Source organism: Rhea pennata, chromosome 19 (genome assembly GCF_028389875.1).
Source record: "Rhea pennata isolate bPtePen1 chromosome 19, bPtePen1.pri, whole genome shotgun sequence".
NCBI classification, from domain to species: domain Eukaryota; kingdom Metazoa; phylum Chordata; class Aves; order Rheiformes; family Rheidae; genus Rhea; species Rhea pennata.
The window spans coordinates 186,860-203,257 of NC_084681.1; the positions used below are offsets into that span (position 1 = coordinate 186,860).

Below are 16,398 nucleotides of genomic sequence, written 5' to 3' on the forward strand. Positions count from 1 at the left end.
AATGGTATTTGTAGGGAGGGTAGGCAGCAGTCCAGGTTCAGAGAGTTTTAGACTGCCTCTCTGTTTCAAAAGGCATTTTATTCTAACCTTACCTAGTGACCTATAAGCTTAGAGGTCTGGCCTCTTGACTTGGGAAGCAACAGTATTTGGTCAGCCAGCTCAGTTCTGGGATAAGATGAGTGTTTCCTATGACCCCTGGGGACACGAAGCTTGCTAGGTAAGACTGCAGTGTCCGTACTGAGAACAACAGACTTAAGGGGAGGAAAAAAAAAAAAAAAAAAAAAAGATTAGCATTGTTGTATTTCAGGGTATGTCTGTGCTAGAGACTTACAAAAATGTGTTGTGTGGTGAAGTTCTGTCACATGTCAAAACGTGGCAACTTTAAACAGAAAAGCTAGAGGTACTGAAAGTGTTTATTTTGTCTCTAATAGGTCCTTAGAGATGGCATGATTGAAAATCAGACGCCAGAATTCTTTTGGGAGGTCAACAAGCCCAAATATTCAGGCACCCTTCATTTGGATTGGTAAGCCTCAGTAGAAGGGACAGATATGAATTGCATGTATGGTGATGGAAGTTGATCCAACTTAGTCATTTTAGTCTTGCTCTGTCCTTCTGTGGCAACATGTAGTTAGCAAGGTTTTCTAATGGATTTCTCTCTCTGTTCCATGACAAGGGTGACTCGTAAGAAGTGTCCAGACCTGGACTATTTTGTTGCATTCTCCTCTATAAGCTGTGGAAGAGGAAATGCTGGGCAAAGCAATTATGGTTTTGCCAATTCTACCATGGAACGTATCTGTGAGCAGCGACACCATGATGGACTTCCAGGTATGATAACTTTTATCTATCTGGTGGAAAAATACATCCCTTCAAAAATCCAGAGGAGAGCCAGCTCCCCAAAACTTGTGGACTTGTCTGATTGATCATGAGTGTTGAAAGGTGTTTCTTCTCCAACTGTTCACCTCACCAAGCGGGGCACATTTGCCTTTGCAAACAGGTTGGCCAGCCTAGTAAAGAGGGCTTTAAACTAGGTAGGAGGGGGCATGTCATACAGACAGGGTAGACAATGAAACACAAGTTGGGTTGGGGGGCCTCCAAGGGGTGCATGCAGCTTGGGATGTGCATTTTGGAAACGGCTATGGGGGACCCCCTTACACCCTTCCTGGGAAACCACCTCTTTGAAATGCATGTATACCAATGCACGCAGCATAGGGAACAAACAGGAGGAGCTGGAGATCTGTGTGCGATCGCAGGGCTGTGATCTATCTCATTGCAATCATGGAGACATAGTGGGATAGCTCACATGACTGGAATGCTGCCATGGATGGCTATGTGCTTTCTGGGAGAGACAGGCCAGGAAGGTGAGGTGCTGGAGTTGCTCTTTATGTGAGAGAGCAACTGGAATGCATTGAGCTCTGCCTAGGCAGGGAGGAGGAGGAGGTAGCTGAGAGCTTATGGGTAAAGATCAAAGGGCAGCCTAGCACAGGGGACACAGTTGTGGGTGTCTACTACACCCACAGGTCTCATCCTGACCAGGATGAGAAAGTTGATGAGGCCTTCTATAGACAGCTGGAGGTAGCCTCATGATCACAGGCCTTGGTTCTCATAGGGGACTTCAACCAACCTGACATCTGCTGGAGGGACTACTCCGCAAGGCACAAACAGACCAGGAGGCTCCTGCAATGCATTGATGACAACTTCTTGTCACAAATGGTGGAGGAGCCTACGAGGAAGGGTGTCCTGCTGGACCTTGTCCTTACCATCTGAGAGGGACTAGTTAGAGATGTGAAGGTTGGGGGCAGCCTTGGCTGCAGTGACCACAAGATGATGGAGTTCAGGATCCAGCAGGAAAGAACTAGGGCAACAAGCAGGATTGCAACCCTGGACTTCAAGAGAGCAGACTTTGGGCTCTTCAGAGGCCTAATTGGTGGAGTCTCATGGGTTAAGGCCCTAGAAGGAAGGGGGGTCCAGGAGAGCTGGCTAGTATTCAAACATCATATCCTCCCAAGCTCAAGAGTGGTATATCCCTATGAGTAAGAAGTGCAGCAAAAGGGGCAGGAGACCTGCATGGGTGAGCAAGGAGCTCTTGGCCAAATTCAGGCAGAAGAAGAAAATACACAGAATGTGGAAGAGAGGACAGGCTACTTGGGAGAATTATAGGAATGCAGGCAGAGTATGTAGAGATGCTGCGAGGAAGGCTAAGGCCCAGTTGGAATTGAGTCTGGCAAGGGATGTCAAGGACAATAGGAAGGGCTTCTTCAAATACATCAGCAGCAGGAGGAGGACTAGGGAAAATGTGGGCCTGCTACTGAATGGGGCAGGGGCCCTGGTGATAAGGGATACAGAGAAGGCAGAATTACTGAATGCCTTCTTTCCTTCAGTCTTCACCGCTAAGGGCAGCCCTCATGAATCCTGCAGCCTGGACGTGACGGAGAAAGTCCAGAGAAGGGGAGATTTTCCTTTGGTTGAGGAGGAAAGGATTAGAGACCTTCTGGGCAGGCTAGACATCCACAAATCCATGGGCCCAGATGGGACGCACCCACGGGTACTGAGGGAGCTGACGGATGTTGTTGCCAGGCCTCTCTCCATCATCTTTGAAAGGTCCTGGAGAGGTGCCTGAGGACTGGAAGAAAGCCATGTCACTCCAGTCTTCAAGAAGGGCAAAAAGGAGGACCCAGGCAGTCATAGGGCAGTCAGCCTCACCTCCATCCCCTGGAAAGGCGATGGAACAGCTCATTCTGGGTGTCCTCTGCAGACATATGGAGGAAAAGAAGGTGATCAGGAGTAGCCAGCGTGGATTCACCGAAGGGAAATCCTGCTTAACCAACCTGATAGCCTTCTATCATGGAGTGACTGGTTGGGTAGATGAGGGGAGAGCAGTGGACATTGTGTACCTTTACTTCAGCAAGGCTTTTGACGCTGTCTCCCATAACATCCTCCTAGACAAGCTCAGGAAGCGTGGGTTAGACAAGCGGACAGTGAGGTGGATTGAGAACTGGCTGAAAGGCAGAGCTCAGAGGGTCGTCATCAGTGGCACGGAATCTAGTTGGACACCTGTGGCTAGTGGAGTCTCCCGGGGCTCAGTACTGGGTCCCAACCTGTTCAGTTTCTTCATCAATGACCTGGATGAGGGGACGGAGTGCCTCCTCAGCAAGTTTGCTGATGATACCAAGCTGGGAGGAGTGGCTGATGCACCTGAGGGCTGTGCTGCTGTTCAGAGAGACCTGGACAGGCTGGAGAGCTGGGCGGAGAGGAACCTCCTGAGGTTCAACAAGGGCAAGCGCAGAGTCCCACACCTAGGGAAAAATAACCCTAGGCACCAGTACAAGCTGGGGGCTGACCTGCTGGAGAGCAGCTCTGCAGAGAAGGACCTGGGAGTGCTGGTGGATGACAAGCTGACCATGAGCCAGCAACGTGCCCTTGTGGCCAAGAAGGCCAACGGTATCCTGGGGTGCATTAGGAAGAGTGTTGCCAGCAGGTCGAGAGAGGTGATCGTGCCCCTCTATTCAGCCCTGGTGAGGCCTCATCTCGAGTACTGCGTCCAGTTCTGGGCTCCCCAGTACAAGAGAGACATGGAGCTACTGGAGAGAGTCCAGCGTAGGGCTACAACGATGATCAGAGGGCTGGAGCCCTATGCGGAATGGCTGCGAGAGTTGGGCCAGTTTAGCCTGGGGGAGAGAAGACTGAGGGGGGATCTTATCAATGTGTACAAGTACCTGAAGGGTGGGTGTCAAGGGGACGGGGACAAACTCTTTTCAGTTGTCCCATGTGACAGGACAAGAGGCAATGGGCAGAAATTGAACCACAGGGAGTTCCGCCTGACCGTGAGGGGGAATTCTTCACCGTGAGAGTGACAGAGCACTGGAACAGGTTGCCCAGAGAGTTTGTGGAGTCTCCTTCTCTGGAGACAGTTGAGATATTCAAGGCCTGCCTGGATGCAATCCTGTCTAACATGCTCTAGGTGACCCTGCTGAGCGGGGAGGTTGGACTAGATGATCTCCAGAAGTCCCTTCCAACCTTATTGACTCTGATTCATGTATGAATGTGTATTATTTAACAGTACAAAGGAAATGACATTCACTTTCATGCACAAAGGCATTCACCTAGGTGTTTTCAACTGCCTTTTGTTGCTGCCAAGTGCTTTAGTCAACTAACTTAAGTTAGTTAAAAGCCTAATGTGTTCTTTTCTCTGCTTTTTCCTCTAGGGCTGGCAATCCAATGGGGAGCCATTGGTGATGTGGGTATCCTTATGAAGACACTGGGAAACAGAGAGGTTGTGGTTGCAGGAACCATACCCCAGCAGATCAGCTCATGCCTGGAGGTGCTTGATATCTTTCTGAATCAACCTCATCCTGTCATGTCCAGTTTTGTCCTAGCAGAGAAGATCTCTGTGAAAAGCGAAGGAGGCAGCCAACGGGATATTGTGGAAGCTGTTGCTCACATTCTGGGTAGGTGCAGAGGCTAGTAACTGCATAACTGACACTGACTTCTAGAAGTTGTCTTGCTAAACAGTCAGGAGGATATTGCTGGTATGGTTATTTCCTTAGAAGTGTGCATGAGAACCTGAGAATAGCTTTATGGGGCTGTGTCAAAGGACCATCTGTCCCAGGATCCTGTGTTCAGCAGTGACAAAAAGCCTGTTTCCCTCATTCTGCCACGCCACTAGGCAGAACAAGACTGAGCAGCAGCTGAAGACTTGTTGTCCAGCTTCAGAGAGTGGTGGGAACTTTTGGGGGTGCTCTCTTAAATGTGTATTGTACATCTCTGATTCCCTATCTGTCACTTAATTTAAAAAAGCTTGTATTTGTTTTCTCTGCACCATTTCCCTTTATTTAATTTGTTGTCCTTTATAATCAGTTTGCTTTTTTTCTTGGCTGGGTTTTTTGCTTTTTGCCTTGAGGGCTTTAAGATTTTGTTAGGACACAGTATAACACCAAACAGAGAAGCCAATACGACCAGTGGACAAAACTCAGCCTGCCAGGTCAAAGCTGAGTGTTACTGGATAATATTAAACAGTTCAATGCTTTTGGAAAGCAGTGAAGCTGCTGTAGGCACTCTACACTGTATTTCCCTCTAATTCATCCTCCTCCTCTTCCCTTGTCTTTTCGTTTGCCTCTCCAACCACCCCTTTGCACTGCTTCTTTTTCACTGTCCCCAACAATCCATTTGCTCCTTCAATATGGGCTTTTCTCTGCAAGCATGCATATCTCTTCCTCAGCCTCTGCAGTTCTTTGAGTGGACTGGTGCCTCTCCGCAAATGGAGAACACATGGGAACAGCAGTCCACAAGAGCAAAATCCTAGAATAGAGTATAGTAGGGCAAATATGTTTAACTTGCTGAGTACTATTCCAGCTTTCAAACATGTGGTTCAGAAATTTCCCCATTCCACAAATAGTGGCATTTTATATTCTTAGTAACCTGTAGTGTATTTCTTTTATCAGCTCTGTTGCTGATCGTATGTGAACATCTCATATCCATAGCTTAACCATGTGTTACGAGAAGTGCCATGTTCTTGCATTTGTTTTGAACCTGCTTCCTTTTACTGTCATTTGTCCCTTATTCTTGTATTGAAAGTGAATAAACCCTTGAAACTCTGCTATGTCCCACTGCAGCTGTCTCTTTTCCAGACAGAAGCATATACTGATTCTTAGTTTTCTACCAACAGACAAATTAAAAAGACAGTCTCCTCAGGATTATTTAAGGAATCATGTGTAACAACTGACAGTAAATCTGACTTCACAGAATAAGCTATGTGAAGTATGAGGGAACATCTGTGAAAGTATACCAGCTGTAGAATTAGTCTGGAAGGGAGGAGAGGTGATGGAGCAGCTAATCCTGAGTACCATTTCCAAGCTTGTGAAGGATAAGAGTGTGATCAGAGGTAATCATCATGGATTCACCAAGGGGAAATCATGCTTAATCAACCTGATAGCCTTCTATGATGGAATGATTGGTTGGGTAGATGAGGGGAGAACAGTGGCTGTTGTCTCCCCTGATTTCGGGAAGGCTTTTGCTACTGTCTCCCATGACATTCTTATAAGCAAGCTGAGGAAGTATGGGTGAGATGAGCAGACACCGAGGTGAATCGAAAACTGGTTGAAGGGCAGAGCTCAGAGGGTTGTGACGAGTGGTGAAAAGTCTAGTTGGATGCCTGTAGCTAGCGGTGTCTTCCAGGGGTCAGGTCCAGTATTGTTCAACTTACTCATCAGTGACCTGGATGAAGGGACAGAGTGCACCATCAGCAAGTTGCCGATGATACAAAACTGGGAAGAGTGGCTGATGTCCCAGAGGGCTGTGCTGCCATTCAGAGGGACCTTGACAGGCTGGAGAGATAAGCAGAGAAGAACCTCATGAATAATAATAAAACAATAAAGGGAAGTACAGAATACTACACTTGGGGAGGAATAACCCCATACCCCAGTACAAGCTGAGTGCTGACCCGCTGGAAAGCAGCTTTGTAGAAAAGCAGCTGGGAGTCCTAGTGGATAACAAGTTGACCATGAGCCAGCAATGTGCTCTTGTGGCAAAGAAGGCAAATGGTATCCTGGGTTGTGTTAGGAAGAGTGTCGCCAGCATGGCAAGGGAGGTGATGCTCCCCATCTACTCAGCCCTGGTGAGGCCATACCTGGAGTGCTGTGTCCAGTTCTGGGCTCTGCAGTACAAGAGAGACATGGGACTACTAGAGCAAGTCCAGCAAAGAGCTGCTAAGATGATTAAGAGATTGGAGCATCTCTGAAATGAGGAAAGGCTGAGAGAGCTGGGGCTGTCTCGCCTGGAAAAGAGAAGACTGAATGGGGGAGCTAGTCACTGCAGATGAGTATCTGAAGGAAGGATGTAAAGAGGATCGGGCCAGACTGTTTTCAGTGGTGTCCAGCAATAGGGTGAGAGGCGACGGGCACCAACTGAAATGCTGGGAGTTCCAGCTGAATATAAGGAAAAAGCTGTTTTACCGTGAGGGTGACTGAGCAGTGGAGCAGGTTGCCCAGAGAGGTTGTGGAGTCTCCATCCTTGAAATGTTCGAAAGCTGTCTGGATAGGGTCCTAGGCGAGGACTTGTTTGAAGTGACCTTGTTGGAGGTGTGGGGGAGCTGGACTAGATGATCTCCAGGTGTCCCTTTCAACCTCAACCATTCTGTGATTCTGTGAGTAGGTGAAGATGACAAAGGGAGAAGCTAGGGAGAAACCTGGGTGGCAACATGGGGCAGAACAAGTGGCAGCAGGGGGGAAGAAATGTAGGTCCAACTGTCATTAGGAGAAGCATTTACAGGAAAAGGAAGTGTGAGAGACTGGGAACAGTGCAGAAATTGAAGGAGAAAAGGGGTGTAAGACTTAAGGAAGAGGTGATTATTCTCATAGTAAGCATCAGTTGCTGCAGTCAACCATTATTGCCACTGACAACTGTTCCAATTTTATGTCATAGCCTAGGATTAGTAGTGTCGGGTCTAAGACCTCTGTTTCAGTTAGAGCTTCCAGTATGTGAAATTCTTCTGGCTGGCTGTTGTGAACTTGATCTAGGGCTGATACGCTGACACTCACAGCTCTTTAGCTGGAATGGGTGTATTCTCTGTCATCAAGCTGTGTACAGTTAACAGGTACTCTAAAAGCTAGATCCTGTGGATTGTAGAAGAGTATTTGTGAAAGCGATAGGTAAATCCTGAAAGGGATTTCTGCTTATGTGCCTGCATATTATTCAGGTTTGAGGAGAAAAGAAGGAAATTAATCATAAACATGTAGCACAGAAAAATGATTTCTGTTACATTCTGTTTTTTTTTTTTTTTTTTTTTTTTTTTTTTTTTTTTTTTGAAAAATTGAGAAGATTGCTTTTCTGGCCTCAACTAGAGAGGCCAGAAAAGAAATCAGCCCCCCACCTTTTCTTTTTCTTTTGATATTTGTACTGTTTTTCCTCAGGGGTCCGTGATGTGAGTAGTCTGAATGCTGAGAGCTCCTTGGCAGACTTGGGCTTGGATTCCTTGATGGGTGTGGAGGTGCGCCAGACACTGGAGAGGGACTATGACATCGTTATGACCATGAGAGAAATTCGACTCCTTACAGTCAACAAACTACGCGAACTTTCCTCCAAGTCTGGGATGGCAGAGGGTATGGCATCTAGATTAGGGTTACTACCCTAATCACTTGAATGCAAATAACTAAGCTTCCAATCCACCACTTTCATTGCTAATGCCATAAGCCTCTGTCAAATGATGAAATAAAATCTGATAATAGCAGAAAGGAATTTAAATGACAGATGTGCCACTGAAGTTCACTGACCATTGGGTTAGGACCATCATTTATGGAGTAAGAATATAAGAAAAATTTTGCAAGCTGTTCTACTGCCTGGGTAGTATCAGTAATAGAGATACAATACTGGACCTAACCAGGTCATCCAGTAGCTATGCTAGTAGGACAAATAAGAAAATAGTAAAGGCAAGACCAAAGCAATAGAAATATCCCTGGCCAAGGCTCAGTATGATAAGCATCTTCCATGTACCCATTCTCTTTAAGAGCCTGACAAAAATAATCTCTCTAGATCTCTAAATGGTTTAAATTCCCTATAGTATTAGCCATGGATCCATAAGCAAGGTACTGTCAATCAGTTGCTCCATAGTAACTGCCTGCATGAGTGCTCTTACGTGGTACTGTGCAGGATGTAATTTGAGAGCTTTTATCTCTCGAAGGAATAAACTTACTTACTGTTGCTTACTGTCAAGTACAGCTGTCAACAAGCAGCTGACAGTGGGGAGGCCTCTCTGTCTGCACCATGATGTTTTAGTAAGCCAGTGGGCTAATCCAGTGCAGCTCTTAGCATTTCTTTCAGGGCTGTGTTTATATGACCAAGAATCTGGTCCTGAATCTAACTGGGTTTGCCTGGTATACTTCCCTTCAAAGAGTTGAAACCATCTCAGCTTATGAAGACTGGCCCAGGTGAGCCTCCAAAACTAGATCTGAACAACTTGTTGGTGAATCCAGAAGATCCAACGATCACCCGTCTCAATGATGTTCAGAGCACAGAACGCCCTCTTTTCCTTGTTCACCCAATTGAAGGATCCATCGCAGTCTTCTACACTCTTGCCTCCAGACTTCATATGCCATGCTATGGGCTCCAGTGCACAAAAGGTAGCTAAGTTCTTGTATATCTTGAATTGGTAAACCTAATATTCTAAATTTTATTGTTCTTGTAGAGGAAGCTTTGCTCTAGACTCTTAAACTTGGAGGATTAAACATCAGTACCTGCAGTCTATATAGGGCTGTGTACTAAGTTAGATTGAAGATGCGTGTGTATGGGCAAATGGAACAACTGGCTGTTGCATTTGGTCCCTGCCAGTAGATTATTACGTGGGAGAAAAATAAGGCATGATGTGTTTTACCTTCAAAATAACCTGGATGTTTCTAATAGATTTGGTTTGGAGCTCATGAAAACATAATTATCTTTCCCAGTGTCTGACTGGAGCCTGTTTCTAACTCTTTTTTTTTTTTTTTTTTTCATGTTCTAGCTGCTCCTCTGGACAGCATACAGAGCCTGGCAGCCTATTATATTGATTGTATGAAGCAGATACAGCCTGAAGGACCTTATCGTATTGCTGGATATTCTTTTGGTGCCTGTGTAGCCTTTGAAATGTGTTCCCAGCTGCAAGCCCAACAGAATGCCTCCCATGCACTCAACAGTCTATTCCTCTTTGATGGGTCTCATTCATTTGTGGCAGCATATACTCAAGTAAGAGGTGTTAGGCAAATCTTCCATCTGGAGACCATTCTGTCTTATCGGCACTCACGTTTTGGGAGTTTAATATCCTATATGTGAGCCAACTGAAAAACTGACAACTTTCATAACAGGGGAGGTGGGAAAGAGCTGCAAATAATAGATAATGGACACTTAAGGACTGTTGGAGGGTAGAGATGCAGGGGCTTCATTAATTGGCTAGAGCTGGGCCACAAAGTATATGTCGTGTGGAAGATCCTAGAGCCTGCAAGATGACATCCTAATGTGGGCTGCTAGGAAACTTGGCTTAAGCCTTCTTTTTCATTATCATGGTAGTTTATAGAGGATCCTAGGCTCTTGGCGACTGTCATCTGTGGATTAGTGTTCTAATCTCTGTCCTCAAGGTATCTTTCCCCCCCAACCCCCAGGCTTCAGTTGTCCCCCTCTGCCCAGTTCAGAGCCCTATGTTCAGGAATTCTTTTTGTCTAACATTCAAAAGCAAGCATATCCCTCTGTGCTAGTATTCCACTCTTCTCTTTTCCAGAGTTACAGAGCCAAATTGACCCAAGGAAATGAGGCTGCACTGGAGACTGAAGCATTATGTGCCTTTGTTCAGCAGTTTACAGGCATTGAATACAATAAGGTAATATTTGTTTCTAATAGTGCAAAGAAGAGGGAGGTTTTTTTTTTTCTTTAGTGTGTGATCTGTTTTAGTATGTGGTGACTTTTTGGGGGGTTGGTTGGTTTTAATGTAACCAGATATTTAGATGTTGAAAATAATGGAAAAATCATGTTTCCAGTTGTTGGAGATTCTTCTGCCCCTGAAAGATCTGGAGGCCCGTGTCAGCGCTGCTGCAGACCTGATAACTCAGATTCATAAAAATATCAATCGTGAGGCACTCAGCTTTGCTGCTACTTCCTTTTACCACAAACTGAAGGCTGCTGACAAGTATATACCAGAGTCCAAGTATCATGGGAACGTAACACTGATGCGGGCAAAGACTCACAATGAGTATGAAGAAGGCTTAGGTGGAGACTACAGACTCTCAGAGGTCAGTCGGAGGCACACTGGAGACTCTTGAGATTCTCTGATAGTTTGAGGAACGAAAGAAAAGCATGGAAAATCCTTCTTACTGAGTGAGAAGGGATGAAACTCACCTGGAAAACAAACAAATATAAATATATATATACACATATATATATTGTGTGAGTGTGTATATATATATATATAAACATATATATTTATATACACACACATACATATAGTGCAGCCATTGTGCTCTACAAAGAAAGGAAATGTCCTGAAAATCGAATGACTTGGTTTGGTTCCAGGCCTTTTCTCAGGGTAGTAAGGGACCAAAAGAAGATCTAACCTCTCTACTGGACAGATAACTTTTTCCATGGCTAATTTTTGCAGCTCCCCAAATACACTCTATATAACAAAGATGTTATGAGAGCAACTCCAGAGAAATAAACTTCTGCTTCTTTTCTTGACTGTAGACCCTTACAGTGTCTCCAGTACACACGGGCAGATTTTTGAAGAGCAAATGTTGGCCTTCTGCCAACAGAGGTAGCTTTGCTTAGTCACCTTTTGTGGACCCTGTAGAAGTTAGTATATGGGTAACTTATAGGTAACAGATCAGTTTTTTTGGTCTGCGTTCTAAATAAGGCCTCTGTTCTTTAGCTTCTGCTCACATAAAATGGGAGGTGTCTTACTTTACTGTAAAGATACCAGAGAAGAAGGAATTTACAGAACAACTTGCCACTCTTTAATATCTCCAATCCACATAGTTTCCTAATCTCTTCAGACTTTCATACACATTCATTCTTGATTCCAATCTACAAAATTACATAACACCCTTAAAGAAAGAGATATTGGGAGGCTGGGAATGGGAGAGAGGGATGTGTTTGGTGGAGGGTTATTTGGCTTTAAGGGCAGGGAAATAGCTACTTCATTATTCATGCTTGGTATAGTAGGTAAATTATTCTGCTAGTATCAGACTGGGAGGCTTCCTGCCCAGCTTGTATTTGAGCAGATCACCTGCCAGGCTAAGTAAAATGTTGTAAAACACTGGTTTCTAAATCATGTCTTGCAACTGATCTATGGAACCGTTTCATAAGAATAAAATTGATAGTGTTTTCGATTAAGTTTGATATGGACAATGATGTGAAATGTGAGTAACTCAGAAGGCTATCAAAGCCAAAACAGTTAGGTAACCAGGTGCTTGAAAACTGTAAACATAAAGCTTTCTGTTTTGCCTCTGTCCAGGTATGCGATGGCAAAGTATCTGTCCATGTCATTGAAGGGGATCACCGCACCTTATTGGAGGGAGATGGTGTTGAATCAATTATTGGGATCATCCACAGCTCACTGGCAGAGCCCCGAGTCAGTGTCAGAGAGGGTTAACTGCTTCTGCTCACTTACTGTCAGTGGCGAAGAAAATGCCAACAACATTCCTTGTTATGACAGATGCCAAGGAACTCTTCCTGTTTTTCAACATCTCATCTGCCCTGCTGCCAGAACTGGGAAGTCCAGCTGAACTTGATCAGTCTCTCTCAGTTTCTTTTTCTTGCTCATTTTTCCCTTTCCCAACTTTTCATGGGTTCTCTCCCCTTCTTTCCTTCATACTCTTTTTCTCCTAGTCTCTCTGTGTTCCGCTAGTGCTGTGACTATGTCACTGTGCACTGCTACACTGGTTCCCCACTGATGGTGGCTTCCTACACCTGTGGCAGTATGAAAAACAAACTTAAGAGTAGATTTCTTGTGCTCTATATTGTTTTGTTTTAACAGTATTCCAAAGGGTAAGTGATAGCACTTGTTGACCAAGCCCAGTGAGCAGGGAGGCGTGCTACAGCTGATTTCGGAGATACTTCTTGTCTGTGAAGAATCCGTCTGTAGTTAGGTCAGAAAGAGAATTTCATTGAGGTTTTGTAACTATATATTTTTTTTTTAATTTGAAATATTCTAAGTATTTATTGTGTCAAACCAGAGACTTCTTGCTTAGTTTTAATTTATCGTGGGTTCTAGGAGAAAAAAAAACAACCCTTTTCAGAAGGGGAGGTTTATACTCCAAGGAAAAGTTACCTAATTGTTAAACCAAAGTGCATCTTTGGAACAGTCTTTTCCCACTCTGTTCAGAAAGAAAAAGGTAGGAAGAGGCTTCTTACGATTACCCCCTTTTTTTTGAGAGAGAGACAGACAGACAGAGGAAAAAGGGTGGGATGGGTGGACAGATTCCACTGTACCGAGCAGCCTTAATTCGGCTAATAAAAACACTGGCAAAGCTGTCCTTAAGCATGTACTCAGTACATATTTGTGCAAGGTTCAGTGCTCTGCCAGACCAGAACCTTCATAAAGCATTAAAACTATTGCTTTACCTTTGTTTCAGCCCACCTCTAGTCTGCATTAGGAATGGGAAGAACATTCTGCGTGATGCAGAACATTAGAAATGGGAAGAATAGTCCTTCACTCATATATATACATATCCTCCTACCCTTGTTTTCCTATAACAAAGCTCAGGCAAACATGAGCATCTACCCAAAGCCCCTGCATATTTTACTTAGCACAGGGCTGCCTTCAGCCTTGGGCATTAATTTTCCTCTCAGCAGTGAGACCAGAAATCCCACATAAGTTAGCTAAGTAATCAGTTTAATGGTATAATTTTAAGATATAGTACCTTTTTAAAGGAAACTTGCTTAAAATTCAATTAAATTCTTGCCTTTGCTATGCTGAACCTGTCCTTTTGGGAATCAGTAAATCCCTTGCTACACTTATGATACAGAGGAGACCTGGGTAGCAACAAAACAGAAGGAGTTGTTGTGCTTCTCAGAACTGTTTTAAATCCCAGTTCTCTCCATCTTCATCATCATCATCTCCCAGTGAAGTATCCTGTCAGTACTGGAGCAGTTCAGTGTCAAGAATGAGTGGTTCTTCACTGCAGGTTCTGACTTGATGTCTTTTGCTTACACCACCCTCTGTGGATAGTGGCTGGGTTAACTGGTTTTAGTTTTATAAAGTATTTCTTTGTGAAATCTGAAATACAAGCATAATGTCAGCTTAAAGCATTTGCAAAATAAGTCTTAGTGTTGTCCCCCCCCCTTTTTTTTTTAATTTTTTAAAAATACTTTCTGATCTGAAGAGTGTCTTTTTCTCTTTGGTTTTCCTAGAATTAAATAGAACTGATAACTGGTTGGCTTTTTGTCTTATTCTCTTATCACCCCTTTTATTTCTGTGTTTCATCCTGAGTCTATCATTTCTTGGTATTAAGCCAAAACTTCTGCTGGAATACCTGGTTTGGTGTCTGTAATAGTAATAATAAAGAACACTTGTGACTATTCTGGAGCATGGCTTTTTGTTGCCATGATTTTAGTACCTTAGATGCAGCCAAACCACAAACATACAAAATTGAAGCAGAAATTCTCAATTCTAATTCTGGCACCTTTATTATGGTTTTGGACAAGTCATTAATGCCACTGCCTCAGTTTCCCTATCTGTAAAATGGGGCTAATAACATCTACCTCAAGATTGTTGAGAAGGTTAGGTAGGCTATAGGTATAAATGCTATTAAGTTGTTAGGTATGGTGATAACGTCTTGTCTGGTGTTAAGGGAAAGAAGGAAACAACGTGAGGGGCAAGAGGCAGCTGCAAAGAACATGATACTGAAGAGTGGCTATATGAACTGGTCATATGTGCATAATATAGGACTTCATGGATAGTAAACAGTAAATATAATGACCATTGTAGCATTGGATATTAGATAAAACTTGAAACAAACATGCACTGGTATTTTGTTTTTCCAACTACTGGCAGTTGTGGTGACCCTGAAAAAAGAGCAAAGGAATCCTATTTCCCTTGGTTGTACTAAAAATCTACAAGGGAAGAAGAGTGATTAATTTTAACCAAGCTGGTAAGATAGTTCTGCACTGAAGTAAAATATTTAACAAGAGTCTGACCCAGCATCTCAGCTCTGAAAGAAAGTGGTGTAATTTAGTGAGCAGTTCTGACTGGGCTATGTGGAGGGAGTAAGGACTAATGTTGTTGCGGCTATCTACACAGGAGTTGAATACAAATTTCTGTACAAAAATAAAATGGCATAGCCTCCTCTAGGCAAAGCTTGAAGACACTATTTGAGTAATAAAGTACATTAAGAATGACTTAGCATCTATGCTCCCAATGTTCTTGCAGTTGTTATTCGAAAACATTTTTTTTTCCATAATTGTCTGATTATCACCTACTGCTGTGTAACTTGTTATCTAACTGGCTGCTGAATACAGTCTGCCAAAAATAAACGCATTATTAGAGCTTGCACTGCTTGTTGTTTCTCAGTAGTCAGTCAGATGGGTGTGTATAGGGCAATAACACCTTAATGCAAAATCAAATGTTGCAGTTCCTTGTTTTGAGAAGACTAGGACAGAAAAGTAGTCCTTCAGCTCTACCCTTCCACATTAAATCTAAGTGCAAGTCTCCGTCAACTGCTACTCCCATGCCAGCTACTAACAGGCTTCAGTACACAGTGTGGTCCTCCCTGAAGCTGCAAAACAGTCCCATTGGACCTACAAACTTATTTTGGCTCACAGCTATACATGTGTAACACTGGCTTGTGGGTAAAAAGTATTTATACTTTAAATCTGCAATACAACTTGCCAGAAAAGGAGAACAATAACATGGAGTACATAGTACATGTAGTTGTCAGTATTAAAACTGTTATTTTCCTATTGTGTTCCCTCAGCTTCCTGAGGGGAAAGAAGTACACATCTTCTACCAAAGGTAATAAAGTACTACAAGAAGAGTCATGGATTAACAGAAGTGATGACTTTAAATAAGAAACCCGGATAGCAGAAATGGAGATAGTATTGAGTTCTGCTTCTGAAGCAGAGGTCAAGTAAAAACCAAAGGAATTTCAGACAGAAGAGTGGAAAAGGAAGCAGGTGTTTCTCCTACAGACAGATCAAACATCTTGCCTACAACTCAGGATCAAAAAAAAAAAAAAAACTAACACTGGAGAAGCAGGCTAAGGAGGAATGAGAGCGTTGAAGGAGGGATGGAGAGGGCTGACATTTGCCACGGTAGACCTGGTGGTGTAGGCCTTTTGAAGGTAGTGGTATTATCCGGAAGACGAGGAAAGAATCAGAAGAGCTTGAAGCTATCTTTTGTGGCAGAATGTCTCACAACTGTGACTGCTGATAACTTAGTTTTAAAAGGATGTAGGATTAGACAGCAAACTGGAGATTGCCAAAGAATAGGCTCTGGCAGGCTTCCTGAACAATTTAACTGTATGTGGAACCCTGTTTAGCCTCTGGCTGATTTTCTTTTATTTATATAATGTTATTAGATGAGTTTTACCCTTTGAAGAACTTGTAACCCTTTATGGCTGAAGGAATTACCTTGATGTTGTGCGTGAAGTAAAAATGAAACATTTTGAATTTCCTGAGGATACTGACACATGAGAAGAGAAAACCTCCAGTGTGCTCAGCCCTATGGTGCTGCAGAATTGGTCCAGTTCTGGGCTCCACAGTACAAGAGAGACATGGGGCTACCAGGGCATCTCTGAAATGAGGAAAGGCTGAAAGAGCTGGGGCTGTCTTGCCTGGAAAAGAGAAGACTGAATGGGGGAGCTAGTCACTGCAGATGAGTATCTGAAGGAAGGATGTAAAGAGGATCGGGCCAGACTGTTTTCAGTGGTGTCCAGCAATAGGATGAGAGGC

General features: G+C 43.8%; 1 protein-coding gene across 1 annotated transcript in view; it reads left to right on the plus strand.

Annotated features, from left to right (window-relative positions):
* Positions 1-15,001, plus strand: part of FASN (fatty acid synthase) — a 48,706-nt gene extending 33,705 nt beyond the window's left edge. Inside the window, exons 35-43 of the mRNA XM_062591403.1 lie at positions 432-523; positions 674-825; positions 4,203-4,445; positions 7,905-8,093; positions 8,883-9,110; positions 9,488-9,708; positions 10,238-10,336; positions 10,494-10,745; positions 11,963-15,001. Of these exons, the coding sequence (XP_062447387.1) occupies positions 432-523; positions 674-825; positions 4,203-4,445; positions 7,905-8,093; positions 8,883-9,110; positions 9,488-9,708; positions 10,238-10,336; positions 10,494-10,745; positions 11,963-12,100 (1,614 nt within the window). The 3' untranslated portion in view covers positions 12,101-15,001. The remainder of the gene's footprint in view (positions 1-431; positions 524-673; positions 826-4,202; positions 4,446-7,904; positions 8,094-8,882; positions 9,111-9,487; positions 9,709-10,237; positions 10,337-10,493; positions 10,746-11,962) is intronic.
* The last annotated feature ends 1,397 nt before the right edge of the window (positions 15,002-16,398 follow it).